The following is a 19921-nucleotide window of genomic DNA, read 5'->3' as shown; positions in this document are numbered from 1 at the left end:
CTTCACAGATGAGGAAACTGAGGCTCAGTGATCCGTGGGGGTTTACCTGAGGCTCTGCTAACTAGGATATTTCATTAACTGAACACATACACCCCAGTGATGGGCCAAGCTCCTCTCATAGGTGCTAAAAGGCCTCTGCTAGGGGAAATTCCCACCCAGGACAGGGGGCTGGATGAGGTGATCTACTGTTCAGGCCTTTACTGAGGTGAGGTGGATCCAGGCCGGGCCACTGTGCCTCCTTGTGGCCACAATGGGGGTTGCAGCTTCCCAGTGGAGAGGCCCCTCCCGCTCCTGGCTCTGGAGAGCAGGGTTCCTGGCCCCCCACCACTGCCTTGAGTGTTCCCGGGGCCTGGAGGAAACCACGCCTGGGAAAGCCAGGCGGCTGGCAGCTCGGCCCAGGGCAGCCAAAAACAGAGCTGGGAAGCCGAAGTCCTGGCTCGGCCACTCATTGTGATCTGGTGGAGACCCATCCCCTCTCTGGGCCTCAGTTTCCCTGCCTGGTAAGTGGGGAGAATCAGGGACCCCAGGCACTCACCGAGGTGTAGGCCCGCCCGCACATGCTGCAGCAGTAGGCCTTGGCGTGCTTGATGGCGTGGGCCGAGAGGTGGATCTGCAGGGAGGCGGAGTCTGAGTAGGCCCGGTAGCAGTTGGGACACTTGTAGGGCTTGTCCTTGTTGTGCTGGCGCTGGTGAGACTGTGGGGAGCACAGTGGGGGGTCAGGAGCTAGGGCCCCCGGGGTGGGGAAGGGGGGCTGCCCAGTCCCACCCCCTTCTGCTGCTCCCTATGGGAGGGGGCGGGCGGCAGAGCACCTGCAGGTAAGAGGCGGGCGGATGGGCACTCACCTGGAGGTTGGAGAGCTGAGTGAAAGCCTTTTCGCAGCCAGGATGTGGGCACTTGTAGGGTCTGTCGCCTGTGTGGATTCTGCAATGGGAAACCCAGTGAGGCACAGTCCCTGACAGATAAGCCGGCCAGCTCCAGCCCCCAAGGCCTTGGAGGGCCTGCACTATATATCCGGTCCCCAAGCCTCCCAGTCTCCCCTCCCCACACTCTCCAGAGAGCACAGGCAAGAGCTGCCACTTCTCCTTGGAACTCTGGTCTCCCAGTCTGCCAGTCTGTGACCAGAGCCCTCCTGCTTCCCACAGGTCCCTGCCGAACCCAACCACCACCTGCACCCACTCAGACACCCCGCCTGACCCTCCAGCTAAATAGCGGCCACTCGCTCTGACCACTCTGCGCCCTCCTCTTCTTCAAAACCAAGCCAAGAACACAAACCCACAGCTTTGCCAGGAACTTCCTTGTCCACCCTGCCTCCTCCCCCCAGAAGGAAGCCTCTCTCTCTCTCTGGCACCCAGTTTCTGCCTCGTGCCCTGTCTCCACATCAGAGACATGTCTGTGTAATGGCAACCTGGTCACTCCCGCTACTGAGAGAATGCAGGACAGGGAGGCCCTGCAGTTCAGCCCCTCTGTCCCCTCCCACTCCTGGGTTCTCTCATCCTGGCTCCACCATCTATCTACTAGCTCAGTGACCGTGGAGGGGGGGAAAAAAAATCACTGAGCCTCAGTTTGCCCATCTGCAAAATGGGCATCAAAATATGCTCTCACTTCACTTGTGAAGCTAATGTTAGGTAATACATGCTAAGGGGCTTCGCGGAGTGTTGGCACAAAGTCGGCACTCAGGAAACACCTGCGATGTTTATCCCACAGGGCACCCGTGTGCCAGGCATCACGCTCGGCACTTGGAATGAACAACACAGACAAAACCATTGCCTCGTGGAAACAAACAACAAACACAAACCGAGTAAATCCCATGCAGAATGTCATAAGTGCAGTGAGAAGAAAAATCTAAGGTGGGGTGGGGCACGAATGCCCTAGGCGGAAAGGTATGTGCAATTTTAAACAGGGTGGTCAGGGCGGTCCTCCCTGAGAGGGTGACTCCAGAGTGACGACTTCAGGGCCAATGGCTGTATTTTCTGTTCAGGTCTGTGGTGCAGCTCATGCTCGTCTGACAGGCCAGGTGAGGACAGACGGAGCTCGGCCCAGATGAGGTGCCCACATCGGAGAGCCCTGTCCTCCACGCAAGCCCCCCACCTTCGGCCTGCGCTTGTCTTCCGTCACCTGTTCTGGCAAATCCTCTCTGCCAAGCAGGGGTGCAGCGGAAGGCTGGCTGGCCTGAACCTTGTTGGTCTCCTTTGCCTCTGAGCATCGGGTGGAGGGAGAAGCCAGCCCCAGCCGCTCAGTTTCGGTTCCTTCCCCTAACGCTCCAGCTCATCTCGCTGACTGGGCTGCTCTGGCCGACAACACACTCATCAAACAAACTAAGGTCCCTGGAGCAGCAGGCCTCCTGCTGGACAGGCTGGAATAAAGACCCCTCCCGGCCACCAGGAAGTCACTGGCTGCCAGCTATGAACACAGGTAGAGTCCAGATTCCCTAGTGTGTCATTCAAGGCCCTTCGCCAGGGGCTCTGGGCTCCCCTCCCTGCTCCTCCGCACCCTCCGTCCTGCTCGGAGATCCATTTCTCATCGGGCAACCCTGCCTGACTGATGATCCTGCCCGCCACAGCTGGGCCCCCACTGCACCCTCGGCAGGGGAGGCTGCCCCTCCTGTCTCCTCTACCAGCCGGGGAGCCGAGGGCAAGCCCAGGGCCCAGGCTCAGGTGCAAGGCCAGGGCCCGGCCACAGGCTGCTCTGACACCTGCCAAGGGGAGCTGGGCTGGCCTGGCACTGAGAGCCCGTATTCTACCCGCACGTTTCTGGGGACATCACCCCAGCCACAGCGCCCTGTCTCTACAACACAGGACCTTCAAGGCCATCTGGACTGACTCCGCCTGAGGCCACAACCCCTCCATTTCATTCCATTCTCATTCCCCTCCAGGGCTAGGGAATTCATTCAGCTGAGGTTGGGTACCAGGGGAGATTGAGGGACCCCCAGACATGCACTGATTTTGCTTTAAAACACCCCAGTACCCACTGGGCCTCTCCCCTGCCACCCTCAGCCCCCATCCCTGTTGGCCTCCCTGCAAGCTCTGCTAGCTTCCAAGCTCCTTCCTTGACCCAGGCTATCCCCTCTTCCAGGCACACTTTTACCTCAGTGAACACCTAGCAAAAACCCACACTCCTGTTCTCAGCATAAAAGCCCCTTGATAGGGCAGCCTTTCATGACCCCCTGGACCAGGCCTGGCCCTTGCAGGCCCTCTCAAGCCCCCAAGCAGGGATACTGATTCTGTCCCCATCTAATCCCTGTTTCCTGGGCTGCCTCCTGAGAGCAGGTGCTCCCCGGGTCCCGTTCACCACCATCACGCCAGGGCCCCGCGTGGGCTCAGCCGAGAGGACCCAATACAGAGTCGCAGACTGAATGAAGGAAAGAGAGTTCTTTCTCTGTGAGGTCAGTCATCTGCTCAATGTAGCCAACGCGCTCCACACCGCACAAGCATTTGTTGACTGACTGACCGAGCACCCTCCAAAGGACTCTAGGTCCTTCCTCAGGGACCCAGCCAAGCCCTCCTGAATGGGAAACCACCCTTCGGCCTCATCCAGTCCAAGTGTCATGGCTCCCTGGCCTCCTCCCTAGACTCCCAGCCTCAGCCTCTCCCCTCCTAGCCTCTGCCATAGCAGCAGCGCGGGGATCTGACCTTGCCAGGACCCTGCCTGGCAACCTCCACGGTCTCTCCCTTTTCCAGGACAGAGTCCAAACCCTGTGCCCTGGCATTCAAGGCCTTGGTTTCTAAAGCCTCCCCCTCCACCACTGCTCTCCCCGACACGGCATCCTTCCAACTTCCCCACAATGTGCATGCCTCCCCCAGGACGCCTCTGAGCCTTTGCTCATGCTGCTGTCCCTGTCCCTAGGGAGGGCTATGGACCCTTCAACGCATGACCCAGGTGGTCCTCCCCCACGGCCCCCACATACTTCACTCTTTCACAGAAGTTTCCAAATCCACCAGCCTCCCAGGTCACAGTGGGGTTCCTCTGGGCCAGAGCCTGCCTGTGACCACCGATCCGCCCTTGTGTGTGCCCCCCAGCACTGGGCTGGCTCCGAAGGGGCATCAGGGACTGCCAGCTGGGTGAATGGGGGGCTGGGCTGCATGCTCCCAGTGAAACAGCCCCAAAGCCCTTCTGTCCCTGAGCTGCAAGTTAGGACCAAGCCCTCAATTCCCACATCAGAGTCCTGTCCCTGCAGAGCATCTTCTCAGCAGGGGAGCACCCAGCCCAGGCTCCCAAAAGTGCAGTGAAGGGGAGCTCACCACGGACCCCAGGGAACACAGGAAAGCCAAGTTGAAACTGGGGCCCCTGGACTACCCCAGAGACTTGCCCTGCAATGCCCAGCACCCTTGCCCAGCCAAGCTTCTCCTGTAGCCTGACCGCCGCAGCCCCTTCCTCCCTCTGAGGCGCAGGCTCCTGGGGGGTCTGGGCCTTAACCTCACTTCCACCTCCTTTTTGTGGAGTGACCTTGGGAAAGTGACTCAGCCTCCCCGAGCCCGGTTTCCTCAGCCTGAAAACAGAGATAAGGATCAGAAGGACTGGAAGGATTCAGTGATCTATTCTAAAGATTTCTAAGATATTTTCATAGTGATAGCTTTTTAATACATTCCTTTCTAATTAAGACAACTGATGAAAATCGACAAAGAATTTATTCAATGTTTACATAAAATCACTGAAGATTCCTTAGTTCTCATTTGTTCTTTCATTTTGCAGGTAATAAACGGCACCCCAGGGGGACTGACCTCAGGCGCACTATGCTTGGTAACACACAAGGGCAGGTTCAGTGACAACCTTCCTCAAGATGACCCCCGCCCTGTGGCATTTTTCAGATTGGCTGTCTCTTACTTAAAAACACAAAGTCAGGGGCGCCTGGGTGGCTCAGTGGATTAAGCCGCTGCCTTCAGCTCGGGTCGTGATCCCAGGGTCCTGGGATCCAGCCCCGCATCGGGCTCTCTGCTCTGTGGGAAGCCTGCTTCCTCCTCTCTCTCTGCCTGCCTCTCGCCAGCTTCTGATCTCTGTCTGTCAAATAAATAAATAAAATAAATCTTAAAAAAAAAAACAAAAAAACACAAAGTCACACCGCGGGCAGACTCTATGGGGTACGGAATCACCTTCTGCAAGGCCAGGTGCCGAGGAGCCTTTGACAAGGACTGGTGGTTGTTAGGAGTTTATTACCACGACTGTCATCGGACTTGAGGAAGCCAAACGACACCTCCCCGCGCCACCGGCATCGGGCCACATGTACACAACGTACATGTCACAGAGCCAAGAGAAGAAAAGCAAACGTGAGAAACAGTCTGCAGCCTGAGTAAGCAAATCCAGCCGCCTGAGCTGAACTATCGCTCTGTAACCCGCTGGCAAACCGGCGCCATCCCCGCCATCCCCTCGTGTCGCGACACTGCAGAGCTGTGATCTCACACGTGTGCTAACGGCCGCCGTCTGTGGGACATGTGCTGTTTTCACACGACCACCAGACTCACTACAGAGGTCTGCTCGCTTCCTTTTGAAACACATGGGGTCTTTATTATTTACCAAGCCAACCCTGAGCTCTGGACTTCTGGAACACTTTGCCCATCCCCCGCTTTTCTTTACTTGCTGTGTCTTCCTTTCCCAGAAGGAGGTCCCAGCAGGAGCTCCAGCTCCTCTGAACGACGTTACCCCCAAAATGCTCCCAGGCCCGTCTTTCTCAACAACCAGAGTCATCTTGCACAACCCGTTTCTATGTCCATTTCTATTACAAGACCAGAGCTGGGTCAGCCTTGGACATGACCTTCTTTTATTCCTGTCATTACTGGCAGTCACCTTTGGATGATGGATTTGACTGGCTCTCCATGGACGAGCGAAAAGCAGGAAGGAGTCTCCGTGGAATGGGCTAAAACAAGGAACTTGGAATCTGGTTGCTTCTTTATGCTTGGCTTTTTCTGTTTGTTAGTCTAATGGAGTCTGGGGCTTCTGGGCATTTGGGACACCCACCTCTTTGTCACTGGGTTAGGACACATTGGTTTTGCCCCTGTCTACTGACTAGTAATTTGTCTCTAATGTTAACAGGACCCTCTTACGTGGCTTGTTTGGTTTCCCATCATTACGCACTCAAATCACTCAGGGGGGGAAAAAAGGGGGGAAAAATCACTCAGGGGGGAAAAGTCCTCGAGAACAAAGAGCAAAACCCTGGATCAGGAAACATCGGCAAAATACCCTCCTTCATGAGCCTGTTAATTTTTTATTTTTTATTATATGTTCTGGTCATGGTTTTGATTAATATTTTAGAACTAAAGTTTACTTCTGAAAAAAAACAAGGATTATTTTTTTCCTAGGATTTTATTTATTCGTGTGAGAGAGAGAGCACAAACAGGGGGAGGGGCAGAGGGAGAAGCAGACTCCCCAGAGAGCAGGAAGCCTGACGCAGGGCTCGATCCCAGGACCCTGGGATCACGACCCAAGGTGAAGGCAGACACTTAATCAACTGAGCCACCCAGGTGCCCCAAAACTAGGATTCTTCATACTTATCCCTACTTGCTACCGCGTTTATTTTCTACCAGACCGATGCTCAGATCTCGCCTAGGCTATCCACTTTGTGCCTTAACCTTCTCAAACCCAGGCCCCACATCAGAATAATAAAGTTATCGAAGTATCTTTTACAACCCAAACGCTCTTGGGTTTTCTAGATGGCCACCAAGCAACACGGAAGACTTCCTTCACTGCTTTATAAGAAAAGTGATGCTCCAAATAACCGAGCCTTTTGTATTTTCTGTATTTCTAATTAGGAAAAACACTAGAATGAGAGCTGTCCTATGAAGATACAGGTTTAAGAACGTTGGCAATCAAAAGAACAGACACTCAGAGGAGGGCCTGGGTGGCTCAGTCAGTTAAGCGTCCAACTCTTGATCTTGGCTCGGGTCATCATCTCAAGGTTGTGAGACGGAGCCCCACGTCAGGCTCCAAGCTGGGCGTGGAGTAGGGCGTGGGATTTTCTCTCTTCCTCTCTCTCTGCCCCTCTCCTGCCCTCCCTCTCTTAAAAAAAAAAGAAGAGATAACTCAATCTCTGTATATTCATTTATATTTTATGTGTACATATATATACACAGAAAACATATTTATATTACATATGATTATATGTAATTTATATACAAATATATAGTATATCATATACAATTATATATGCTATATAATATATATTATTTGTGTACCTTTTTAAAAAAATTCCTTTTTTCTAAGATTTTTTTTTAAAGATTTTATTATTTAATTGACTGAGAGAGAGAGACAGCTAGAGAGGGAACACAAGCAGGGGGAGTGGGAGAGGGAGAAACAGGCATCCTGCTGAGCACGGAGCCTGATGTGGGGCTTGATCCCTCATGACCTGAGCTGAAGGCAGACGCTTAACTACTGAGCCACCCAGGTGCCCCTAAAAAATATTTCATTTATTCGTCAGAGAGAAAGAAAGAACACAAGCAGGGGAGAGGAGTGACAGGCAGAGGGAGAAGCAGGCTCCCTGCTGAGCAAGGAGACCCTATGGAACTCAATCCCAAGATACTGGGATCATGACCTGAGCTGAAAGCAAACACTTAACCAACTGAGCCACCTAGCGGTCCCAATTTGTGCGCTTTTTAAAGTGAAGACCAAAAAACCCAGTAATTCATTTTCATGTACAATAAAAATCAAAAAGAAATGTCCTTAAAAAAGTGTTTTCTACATTTAACTATATTTATCAATTAGCGATAGTCCTAACATATGCTTTATGAGATAATTAAAGAGTGAAGATGGGTCAATATCCTTGCTACCCCGGGCGCCTGGGTGGCTCAGTGGGTTAAACCGCTGCCTTCGACTCGGGTCATGATTTCAGGGTCCTGGGATCGAGTCCCGCATTGGGCTCTCTGCTCGGCGGGGAGCCTGCTTCCCTCTATCTCTCTCTCTGCCTGCCTCTCCATCTACTTGTGGTCTCTCTCTGTCAAATAAATAAATAAAATCTTAAAAAAAAAAATATCCTTGCTACCCAAAATATGTTCCTAATCTGAAAAAATGGATCATGCATTCTATCTTAATAGAAGACTCCATTCTCCTCCATTCTGACATTGATTGTTACAATAAATGTTTATTGTTACAATAAAGGGACCAGTCATTCCAGTTAATCTGCAGTTCCCAGTCCCACCTGGCTAGAGGCCTCTCCTTCCGGTCAGAAGTGGAGTCGTCTTAAAAAAAAAAAAAAAGAAGTGGAGTCTTCTGAAGAAGACATCAAGAGATTATGGCCTCAGTAGAGGACTGTAGCACATGCACTTGGCTCTCTAGGCCTCAGAGAACAGATGAATGGGCACAGCCTCCAGCCACGCTGATACCATCGCCTTGACCAGACACTGCCCGAGGCCAAGGCAGGATCCAAGAGTCTGCAGTCCAGAAGCAGACAACCTGGCAAAGCAGATGGACCACCCAAGATCAGCAGGACAGGTACTATGACATCGAGCCGAATGAAAGTGATTTAAGTGGGGTTCATTCCTATTTCCGAAAGGCGATATGAGAAGACCCTTTTCTTCTTGGATCTATACCTCTAACCCTTGATTTAGGAGGTTATATTTGAACCGGGAATAAAATATTCCTTCAGTGGTGCCTTTTTAACTAATCCTTCAGAATTCTGGGGGAGGAGGGAAACCATAAAAATTTAACATTAGATATAAACTCATGACTTATCAAGGAAATTTTAAAATAATAGTTCTACTGGGGTGCCTGGGCAGCTCAATCAGATAAATGTCCAACTCTTGATTTCAGCTCAGGCCATGATCTTGGGGTCGTGGGCCCCACCTCAGGCTGTGCCCTCAGCGACTTGTCTGCTTGAGGATTCTTTCTCCCTCTGCCCCTCCCTCCCCTGCCTCCATACTCTTTCCCTCTCTCTAAAATAAATCAATAAATCTCTAAAAAATAAAATAAAATAACAGTTCTGTTGAAAACAGCATGTTATGGGCCCCAAACTATAAAACTGCTCAGAATAATTGCCCACAAATGTTCACAGTGTCTTCCCTGGGACCACTTTCTCTTCATGGCCGTTAGTTCGGTATGCAAGGTCAGTAAGAATCTATCCTCCTTCCCAACAGGATATAATTGGGTAAATCAAATTTGTAACCATGACCGTGCCAGAAATGTCACATTTAATGACAAATTTCATTATATTAGGCATGACAAGCCTGAGAGTAAAACACATGGACCGTCCTTCCCATGTGGGATGTGGCCTCCCCGGGAAGCTGCCCAGGATCTGCTTCCTGGCTTGCGGATTCCCATCCAGCCTTTAAGGTTACAGAAAAAGTTACTCCTATCAGTCCAAAACACTGACAAACAGGGATTCTGCAAAAAGAAGTCACCCCTATCGTTACAGGCTGTATAGGCACTACCCGACAAGGCTGATCTTAGATAATACCTAAGAAATTTTTTCACACCCACCGATTCAAATAATGACCCAGAGGTTCCACGAAGCCTCCTGACAGAAGTTAGCTCTAAAGCCTTGGCATCATATGCTCTGATCTTAACAGCCATACACCCAGCGAGACTTTGCTTATTAATCATCACCTCGTTACAACGGCCTGTGTCCAGAAAACTGACCAAACTTTTAAAAAAATCAAAGTAATGACAAACATGAGAAAATTACCAGGACAAACCACTGTGGTCCAATCCTTATGCCTTAGGAGGCACAGGAGCAGCAGGAACCGACAGAGGCCTCGTCCTGCTGGCCCTCCCGCGCTGCTATCTTACTACCAAACCTACACATTACGCCTCCAAGTCCAAGAACTAGACCAACAAGGCGTTTCTGAGCCCCGTGATAAAGCCTACAAAGACAGCGGACATAGCCGAATCAATCACAACAGTAACGACAATTTTAAAAAACGCTAAAAGCAAAAACGAGGGTCTGTCTCGCATCAGTGCCCCAAAGAGAGAAAACGTGATCACTTCCTTCAAGTTACAAGCTCTGTAGCAGAGCCTACTGCAGCCCTGACTTTCCCAAACTGGTACTGGCCAACACACAGCAACGCTCGCTCGCAGATATACATGATCGTCGTTGGGGGCGGGGGCAGGGAGGGCTGTGTTTCTTCCCCTCTGAGGAGCTGAACTACTGTAATCTTGGTAACCTTTGGTTTGCTTCTTTAAATACCTGTGGTATTTTTATTTGGCAAGTGGCGAGTCAGCCTTTCTGATGTCTATACTCCCCTGCAAAAATCTGTCTTTTGTTAAAGCATTTGTGTTTCTGAATCTCTCTTTCACGCACTCCACTAGATAGAATGCCTATTCTATAGGGATTTTTGAAAAAACAGGGATTTTTGTGTTTTGTTCATTGCTGTGTTCCCAGCACCTAGAACCATGCCTGTCTTGGAGCAGAGGCTCTGTAAATATTTGTTAAACGGATGAATCATATGTTCTATAAAAGACAGTTCTACTTATGCCACAGATATCCCACAAACGCCCAGATGCTTATTACGTGCCACATACTGGGGATATGAGGCCAAGCCCTTGTCTTCAAGAGCTCCCAGTATATTTTAGGTGGCAGACAGAGAATGTAAAACATACAAGGCAGCCTGCCACTGATCTGATGGGGACGCACGGGGCCTGTGGACCCCAGGAGGACTTCCAGGAGGAAGCTGAAAGGAGAGATGGCTAGGAGAGGGTCAGAGAAACAGGATAAAGAAGAGGGAGGGTGTTTCAGGCAAAGAACACAGCAGATGAGAAACGGGGGCGGGGGAGGGTGGCACAGTAGTGACAGCAGAGGCCAGTGAGGTCTACAAAGGTCATATCATCAAAGGCCTCAAATGTCAAGTAAAGGAGTTTGGTCTTGACTGCCGGGGCAGTGGGCACCTAGAGAAAGCAGGTCCTCGCCCCACCCACACCAGGTCCATGCACCCAGCACATGAGCCGAGACTGACTGCCGGGGGCAAGGGGGTTGGTGGGAGGGCAGCAGCAGGCAGGCTACTTACCTGGTGTGCTGCTGGAGGTGGGAGAGCTGTCGGAAGGACTTATCACAGTAGGAGCAGTGGTAGGGCTTCACGCCCAGGTGAATGCGCAAGTGCTGGGCCAGGTAGGAGGCGTTGGCAAAGGACTTGGAGCAGTGCGGGCACTTGTGGGGCTTGGCCTCGGTGTGCGACTTGGAGTGAATCTGCATCTCAGACTTGGTGAAAAAGGTCAGCGGGCACACCTTACACCTGCGGGGCAAGAGGCACTTTCACACCTGGGAAGACCCCCACCCTCTATCCGGAAGCACAGGGGGCCTCCCACACCCACAGACCTTGTGCCCCACACAGCGAGGAGCCCCGGGGGCACAGGCCCACCGGGGAAAGCCAGGGGGCAGGCTCCCAGCCCGGAAAACCTCCAATCTAGAGGCCAAGGCTCTTCCCAAGGGGGACTCTAGTCACAGCAGCAGGGGACTGCTTGACATTTCGCAGAGGAAAGAGGCCCAGCAATCCTGAGGAGGTATGCCCGGGGCCACAGTCCTTAACACTCAGAGTAAGAAGTTCTCCTCCTAGGTGCCCATCAGAAGGATCTGGGGAGCTTTCAAAAAGGGCTGACTGGCCCTCGGCATGTTCCCCACCCACCCCTGACAAATTAAATCAGAATTTCTGGAGGTCCGTTCCTGGGATTGGCATTTTCTGAGCGCTCCCCAGATGATTCTAACTTGAGGGCTGAGGACACTGCTTGCAGGGAGGATGAATGGACTCCCACGGCTCCAGGCTGTGGTAAGCTGGGCCCCCAGCAGCCCCGCATAAGCAGGGGGAGGACCGCCCCGTCCACCTGTGAAGGGGCTGAGGATGGGGCTTGGCAGAGAACCCCGCTCCTCAGGACCTGGCACCCACCCACCCTCAGCCCCTGGGGTCCCCTTCCAGCCCCAGCTGTTGGGCTCCAAGGGCAGCCCCCCAAGCCCATGGTGGACCCCTTTCCACCAAGACCCCCACCTGTATGTCTTGCCCTCCTTGGCAGTCTCGCCCGAGGCCAGAATGGGGTAGGGAACTACGAGGACAGGCGGCCCCCCTGGGTTCTCTGCCTTGATCTTTTTGCGGCCGCGCTCGGACTTAGGGGGGCCAAGCAGGCCGTGGCCCTGGATTGTCTTGATGGAGTCCAGGAGGGGGGGGCTGGTGATCCCTGAGATGAGGGTGGGGGACGAGGCGATGAGGCGGCTCTGGCTGGTGGTGGTGGGTGTGGACGGGGTGCTGGTACCCGTGCCCGCACTCGACTCCGACGTGCTCACAGCCGGGGTTCGGGAGGAGAGCCCCAGACCTGCAGAAGACATGGAGGGGAGGCAGCTGCAGAGGCCTTTCCAAGCCTCCCCTTCCCTTTGTAAATTACCCGGGGTAACTACATGAGAGGCCCATGTATGTATAAGAGGCCTGACACACCGAAGAACTAAATTGGTTTGGTAACAGAGGCACTTTGGAAATACTCCAAACCACAGGAAAAAAGCACAAAGATGTTCACTACTGTGTTATTTGCAATAGCAAAAAACTAGAGGAACTGAAATATGGAACATTAGGGAAGGGGTCCATACATCGTGATCAGTCTTCTCCACTGAACATTAACTGCCAACTAAAAAATAATGCTTATAAAACAAAACACACACACACACAAAACAAACAAACAAAACCAGCACATGTATGCATAGAAAAAGTAAGTAGGAAAAGAGGATATACCTAAAGTGATGTGGATAGTACAGCTAGAAGTAATATTTTTTAAAGCATTTTGACTTAACTGTACTTTGATTCTTTGACAGCAAACTTTTCAAAAAAAAACTTTTGTAATATAGGGGCGCCTGGCTGGCTCAGTTGGAGGGGCAGTGTTTGACCCTTGATCTAGGGGTTGTGGGTTCAAGCTCCACCTGGGTGTTGAGATTACTGAAAATAAATGAAAGCCTTTACAAAAGGGAAAAGGAAACAAAAATAAAATAAACTTTTGTAATAAAAGTCATTCTTTTAAAAACGAGGGGACTAGAAACGTTTACAGTATCAGGTGAAGCCAACAAAAAGCTGAAAATGGTACCTTCCATGTGACTAAAAGAAGGCTTCTTTTAAAAAGAAACCAAAAATCTCACCATTGAGAAAGGTAAGATCCAGAGATGGACAAGCATTCATGTCCGCCGCTGCATTTATAACCCTCAATGGAGGGCTGACTGGCAGAAGCCATTAATACATCAAATGTACATGACTTCTGATGAAGCAACATGGCTTCTAGAAATTGCCCATAAAGAAATATCTGCCCCGAGCACAAGATCTGTGTATATGGACCTTCTGTACAACCAAACTGGACACAACCCGTTTGTCCTCAGCAGGGGCATTGTAAAGAGATGCGGTCCATCTTCACTATGAAGGACTGAGCAGCCACAAAAACAAGAAAGGTTCTGTGCGATGATGGAGAGAGAACGCCCAAATGTGCCGTCGTCAGGTGAAAAAAAGCAAATCGCAGACGGTAGGAACCCGTCTATTTAAAAAAAACCACACACACCTAAGCTTCCTATGTAGGTAACAGGCAATACAGATGTGTGCATTAATGCACAGAAATAGCTCTGAGAAGACACACCCAACTAAATTTGTGTCTAAATTGTGGTTCACTCTAGGGAGAAAAGAGTTTTCTGGTAAAAGGAGATTTTCATACTGCGTCTATCTGCTTCTATATTATTTGAATTTTTACCTGATGAATTCATCCATTTTTTAGATCTGTGATTAAAGGATAAAACAAAATAAATTATAGACAAAACATATGAAAATGCTAACAATAGTAGGACGAAAGCTAATTTTCTCTCTTTTCAGCTTGTCTGCAATCTTTACATTTTCTATAAGGACTACAAATTACCCTTATAATCAAAAAAAGCATTAAAAATGCTCATGGTAGAATGGTTGAGGAGGAAAAGTGAGTTGAAGTCATGGGTATAGCCCTACTACAAGCTCAGCAAAACACACACACGCATATTAAAAAATAAACAAAAAAGGTGGAAAAGGAAGGAAATGAACCAAAAGGCTTTCCTTAACTGCGGAGTTAGGAGCTGGGGATTATGAGTGCGTTTTTTTCCTTAGTTTCTCTTTTTTTCCCCCAAATTTCCCTTAATATGCTTATATTACTTTTTTAATATTACTTTTATAATGAAAAAAATAAATTTAATAAAATCATAATAAGGGGGGATGTGCAGAGTGTGGCTGGGGCCTCAGGGAGGCTCACTGGGTCCCATAATTCCTGGGCGTCTCTGAGAGAAGCGGGGAATGAGGAGAAAGGCAGAGGCGCCCGACCAAAGGCAGGGGTGAGCCAGAGGAGGAACAAAGGCCCGGCTGCCGTGGCCTCCAGAGAAAGCCTGTCCAGCAGGCTCTGAGGTAGACATCAGGCAGCCTCGGCCCCGTGACACCCCTCAAGACTGAGCTCACCTCCTTCCCTACCCCGTGCTTCCTCCTGTGATTCCTGGCCCCCGACCATGCCTGGGCTCTTCTCTCAGGTCTTCCCTCTCTTTACCCCTGGGCCAGCCCAGCACCGAGCCCTGTCCATTCCCCTCCACAACTCTCAGATCTGTCCCCTTCTCCCCTGCCCACTGCTACTGCCTGATCCAGGCCACCACTCTCCTACAGATCTCCCTGACTCCTTCCCTCTCCCAGCAAGCCAGTCCCCCACCTGGCACCCAGACCCAGCTTTCTAACCCGAATCTGAGCAATCCCCTCCCCTACTTAAAAATCTTCAAGGGCTCTGCACTGCCCGAGGGTCAAGTCCAAACTGCCCAGCCTGGCCCACAGGGCCCTTCACATCTGGTCTGTTTCCTCTCTAGAGACCAGCTAAAGCCAAGGGTCATTAACACCCGGGATCGAACCACACTGCCTGCCTCTGCCTCCTACTGGCCGTGCAACTCTGCCTCAGTTTCCTCATCTGTTAAGTGGAGACCTCACGGAGAGAACGAATGGTTGTTTTCTAAGTCAAAAACGGTCGAGTGTTCAACCTAATACTGTCAGTGCCCACCGCACAGGCTGCTGGGAGTAGTAAGTGACCACTGCTGGGCACACACAGGCGCTCACCTGGAACCAGCTGCCATGTTACCAGCATAAACCCCATCCTCATCATGGTTTGGCCCTCCCACCCCGGCTGACCTGCTTCCCACCCACACACCCGCTTAGCATATGCTGTTTCCTCCTCCCCATCCACTTCCCTCATGAACAGCCAACCTTTCCCCGCACACCGGCCCCTTCCCTCACCCACAAGTCTGGTCAGGGCTCTTCCGTGGATTTAGGGGGCGGGGGTGCTCCCAGGACAAGCCCCCCCTCCCCCTGGCCTTCGCCCCGCCCCCTCCCAGCCCGCCATACCTGTGACGGTGCTGGTGGCCGGCCGCGCGTGCAGCGCCACGTCGGGCTGCGGCACAGCCTGCGGGTGCAGCCCCGGCACCTGCTGCAGCTTGGGCAGCGACATGACGGCCTGGCTGCTCTCGGCCGGGGCCGGCGGCACCAGCAGCGGCTGCTGCGAGGAGGCCGACGTGGGCGGCAGGTGGGGCGGCCGGATCTTCTCCGCCATCAGCTGCTCCTTGATCTTGTTAATCAGGACCAGGTTGTCCAGCTGTGGGCGGGAGAGGAGACGCCCTGAGGGGGCTGGGGCCGCGTCCGGGCCCCTTCCCCGGGCCGCGGGTCCCCCGAGAACCACAGGCCAGGCCCAAGCCCCAGGCAAAGCATAGCGGCTCCAAGAGGGGTTGGACCGCCAGAGGACGACGCGCTCGTCTTACCTGGCTGGGCATGGTGGGAGGAGGGGGCCAGAAGTAGGGGTTGTTAAATCGAGGCTCGGCCATCCTGCGGGGAGAGAGCGACTGTCACGGGGACCCTCCCCACCGGCCTGGGACGAGCTCCCATCAGCCATGCCCACTCAAGTCTGGCCCAGTGTCTGGGATCCCCACCCTCGTGGGACACTCACCCTGCAGCAGGGCAGGCCCCCTCCCAGGCCCAGGCAACCATGTCCCTAGGCTGAAAAGTCAAAGAATTCAGTGTCTCCCTCCGTGGGCCCCAGAGGGCAAAGGTCAGAGACAGACCAGCTATGCTCCCAGTCCCCCATCACCCTGATGTCGCAGACCAATTCCCATCCCCCGAAAGGGCCCAAGGCTGTAGAGCCCACCCCATGGACCCATGGATTTCACATAGAAGCCCCTCAACCCACCCCACACCCACTCCCGCCAGACAGAGACACACTGGGGAGTCTTGGAGCAACTTTGTAAACGGCCACAGAACAGAGGCAACTGCCCAACCCAGATCCTGGCCCTTCTGACCGCTGTTCCCTTGAGGGCAGACATCTTCATCAGAACAAGAGGGTAGCCTGGGTCATCAGATATGGCCACTCTGAAGGGCAATCTGGTACTATGGTTTACAGAGACCCAAGTGATTACTGTCCTTTGACCCCAAAAACTGTTACCTCTGGAAAGCTGCCTTCAAGAAACACGCATGGACACGTGCCAATTTTACCTACAAGGTTGTGTCAGCACACTCTGCTAAAGGAGCAACTTGGGGAAGCCTGCAGCTCGGACAGTTTGGGGCTCTTCACTAGAATTACGTGACAGTCTACTGATGACCCTCACCTCTCCAAGTTCCATGGCAGGCCCGGACAATTAGGCCATTCAACCAGGGCAGCATGAAGGATGGGCCTTCAGAGCTATTTTACTCTTCCAGAGGGTTCCAATCTTCCTGCAACCCGAGAGTAAGTCAAGAAGTGACTTACAGGGATACCTGGGTGGCTCAGCCAGTTAAGCCTCTACCTTTGGCTCAGGTCATGATCCCCAAGTCCTGGGCTTAAGTCCCGAATGGGGCTCCTTGCTCGGCGGGGAGCCTGCTTCTCTCTCTCCCTGCTTTGCCTGCCACTCCCCCTGCTTGTGCGCGCTCTCTCTCTCTCTCTCTGATAAATAAACAAAATCGTTAAAAAAAAAAAAAAAAGAAAAGTGACTTACAGGACCATTCTGAACCAACCTGTTCTCCACCAAAATTCTCCTATCGCTGTCTCCCTAAAGAGAAATTACTAACCTAAATACCTACCAGTATTGGTGCTTAAGTGAAACTGTTTATTTTGACAGGAAAGGCCAAAGTGAAGTGCCTTCGACCTCTTTTCGTCGTCCTAGAAGCCCAAGGAGCTCCTAGTGGAATTGCAGGCAGAGGGTTTTAGGAGAAAACTCTCAATACAATCTAATCTCAACACTCTTAATAAAGACTTTTGATACAGATTACCCTTATAATCTTTACTTGAGAAATAGGCACAGGAGGTATTATTAAGTGAAGAAACTGAGGCTTGGAGAGAGGGGGAGGGACCCGTCCAAGACGACAGGGCTGGGTGCCAGAGTCAAACTAGAAATCGGATTTGCTCAAGCCTTTTCCTCTGGGGAATTTGCTTTGCAAACCCCAGTCCCTGGTTGAGCCAATAAACCACATGCAAATGGCTGGACAGCTACACAAAACCACCTTTGCCTTTCCCTCCCAGCCTGGGGGCCGCTTGAGGTCTGAGCCTGGCCAGGCTGAGGGTCAGACAGCCCCTGGCCTCTAAGGGCTCTCCTGCTCCCTCTACCCACAGACATCAAGCTGCCCCTCCCTCACAGCCCAATGCTAAATAAGCCCTTCCTGCCTAGAGTTCTCCCTGACTGTTCCAGACCCCTTTCTCAGAAAGATCTCAACACAATAATGACAGGGAGGAGGCTGCCACTTATCAACTGCCTCCCTTGTGCCAGGCACATCGACACTCAAAGACAGGTACTCTCGTCATCCCATTTTATAACTGAAACTCAAGTTCAGAGAGGTTGAGTGACTTGGTCAAGGTCACACAGCATGGAAGCAGAGCTGAGATCCCTGCTCTAATCTGCCTAACTCCAAAGTCCAGCTGATTGGTCCCTTCGCTGTTCAGGGGAAAGGCAAGGCATCCTGACCGCAGGCTCGTGAACATGCCTTTTCTTAGGATACAAAGGGCACTGCCCGGGGGGCAGGCACCCACTCATCCAGCAACCTCAGGACCTGCTATCCACCAGGGAAAGTGTGAAGGGAATGGAGCTGGAGAGCCAGGGAGAAGAGACTCCAGGCTGGGGGGGGGGGGGGGAAGGGAAGCCGGGAACTGGATACACCTGTCTCACCCATCTCAGTATCCCCGGCAGCCACGCCGAGAGGTGACCCACAACATGAGTTGCATGACAGAGTGAATAAATGAAGGAATGATCATCAGAATTCAAGTCAACCACACACAATGTGGCAGTTTACAAAGCTCTTCTATGCCCACTGGCATTCTCCCCAGAGCCCCCAGGAAGCAGGGAATAGTTTCACCTCCATTTTGCAGAGGGAAGCACTCTGCTCCAGGCCACAAGGATGGGGGAGACCAAAGGGAGCACCGCACTGCAATGCTGAGCCTCAGCTCTCAGAGACTCAGTGCTCCTCATCTGTGAAATGGGGTGAAACAGGCCGCTCTGCCTCAGGCCTGATCCAGCCCAGGCTCTGCCTACTGCTCCAGCTGTTCCTTGGAGTTCTGCGGAGGCTACCCTCTACTCCTCCTCTTTAGCTCAATGCCAAGTTCAGGCTTCCCAAAGGCCCAGCCCGGTCAGGGAGATACCGGGAAGGTGGCTGGCCTAGGGTCCCATGGCTGGGGTCGAGCATCCTCTCTGCCGCTTGTCAGGCCCCTGGCCGGGCAGGGATGGCCCCTCGCCCCGGCTGGACAAACAGGCTCACAGAAGCGAATGGTCTGCCCTGGGCCACTTAACCTGATCCCCACGGTCTCCGCCTAATTTCTCCATGTTCTTCTCTGGCTGGTCGCAATTTCATGATTCAGTCTGTGTCCCTGGTCCTGGCACATACCCACTGTGCGTCAAAGGTGAGGAAGGTGGGCGGGGTTGACCATTTGTTGGGTGTCAGGCCCACTGCCAGGTACAGCTCTGGAGTATCACGAGGGAGGCTCCAGCCAGCCCGTGGGGTGGGGGGCCCCTTGGGCAACCTGGGGGCCTGCATGACGTGACGGGCCATCGCCAGAGGTGAGCAGGTAGGGTGGTGAGGACTGGACGAAGCTGCTCCGACCTTGTCAGAAAGGAGGGGTCTGAAGCAGTAGACTGCTCAGGTGTGTGTTTGGGACAGGTGGACAGGGCAGGAGGCCACAGCCCGAGCAGAGGCGTGGATGTGTGCAAGTACGAGGCAGGTTTGGGTCCATGAGCCCGTCACCTTCAGGCACCAAAAAGAGAGCCAGAGAGGGGAGGTAGTGAGGGACCGGCCAGCCAGCAGGGCGCTAAAGGCCTGCCCAGGGGCTGGGCCGGAATGCTGGTGGGGAGAAGGCATCAGAAGCTCCGGAGTCAAGGGGGACTGAGGTCAAAGGGAGCAGCAGCCTGAGGGCCAGGCCGAGGCAGGGGCGGAGGAGCAAAGTGGGCTGCGCCTGTAAGGTCCTGTGGGGACAGGCAGGACAGGCTGCTGGCTGGGCGGGATGTGTCCACTGGTCTTCAAGCCCCCGAGGGAAGGCGAGACTGCTGTGAGCCGAGAGACACACAGCCCGGACGCTCACGGCGGGGCAAGCGCACTACCGTTTCGTTTTTCTTGCTCCACAAGGTGAAGAAAGTCAGAAAAATGGATGAACGAAACACCTAGTGCTGCTTCTGAAAACGGTGGGCCCATCCACCATCCGCCCATCCATTCGCTCTGGATCCATCCTCTGGGCCGTTTGGGGTCGAGAGCTGGGGGACCTGAGGCAAAAGGGGGCACCCTGCTGTCCAGGAGCTCCCAGCTAAGTGGAGGAAACAGACTTGTGACCCACAAGCTTCTGCATGAAAGAACTTTCGCCTGAGCCCTGCTACATGCCACCGAGGACCCTCCAGACCCTCCTCATGGCCTCGTGCTGCCTGGACCCTCCGTGAAACTGTGACCCTGGCTCCTTATCTCGGTGTCTCTCAGAACTCCCCCCCCACAAGCTACGCTCCTGTGTCCCACCCACCTCATCCATGGCTGGCCCACCCGCTCTAGGACTCTAAATACAGTCC

General features: G+C 52.9%; 1 protein-coding gene across 4 annotated transcripts in view; it reads right to left on the bottom strand.

Annotated features, from left to right (window-relative positions):
* Positions 1–19921, bottom strand: part of ZNF362 (zinc finger protein 362) — a 39471-nt gene that overhangs the window by 4812 nt on the left and 14738 nt on the right. For 3 of the 4 annotated variants that reach the window (XM_044237740.1, XM_044237742.1, XM_044237743.1), the window contains 6 exons: positions 15677–15740; positions 15267–15513; positions 11895–12216; positions 10923–11147; positions 843–921; positions 536–694 (listed from right to left, as the gene is read on the bottom strand). In XM_044237740.1, coding sequence (XP_044093675.1) covers positions 536–694; positions 843–921; positions 10923–11147; positions 11895–12216; positions 15267–15513; positions 15677–15740 — 1096 coding nt within the window. Of the gene's footprint in view, positions 1–535; positions 695–842; positions 922–10922; positions 11148–11894; positions 12217–15266; positions 15514–15676; positions 15741–16516; positions 16658–19921 lie in introns of those variants that run through there. The other variant, XM_044237741.1, reaches the window with a different exon arrangement.

Source organism: Neovison vison, chromosome 2, assembly GCF_020171115.1.
Source record: "Neovison vison isolate M4711 chromosome 2, ASM_NN_V1, whole genome shotgun sequence".
In the NCBI taxonomy this organism is placed as follows: domain Eukaryota; kingdom Metazoa; phylum Chordata; class Mammalia; order Carnivora; family Mustelidae; genus Neogale; species Neogale vison.
This window is presented reverse-complemented; position numbering and strand designations above follow the sequence as displayed.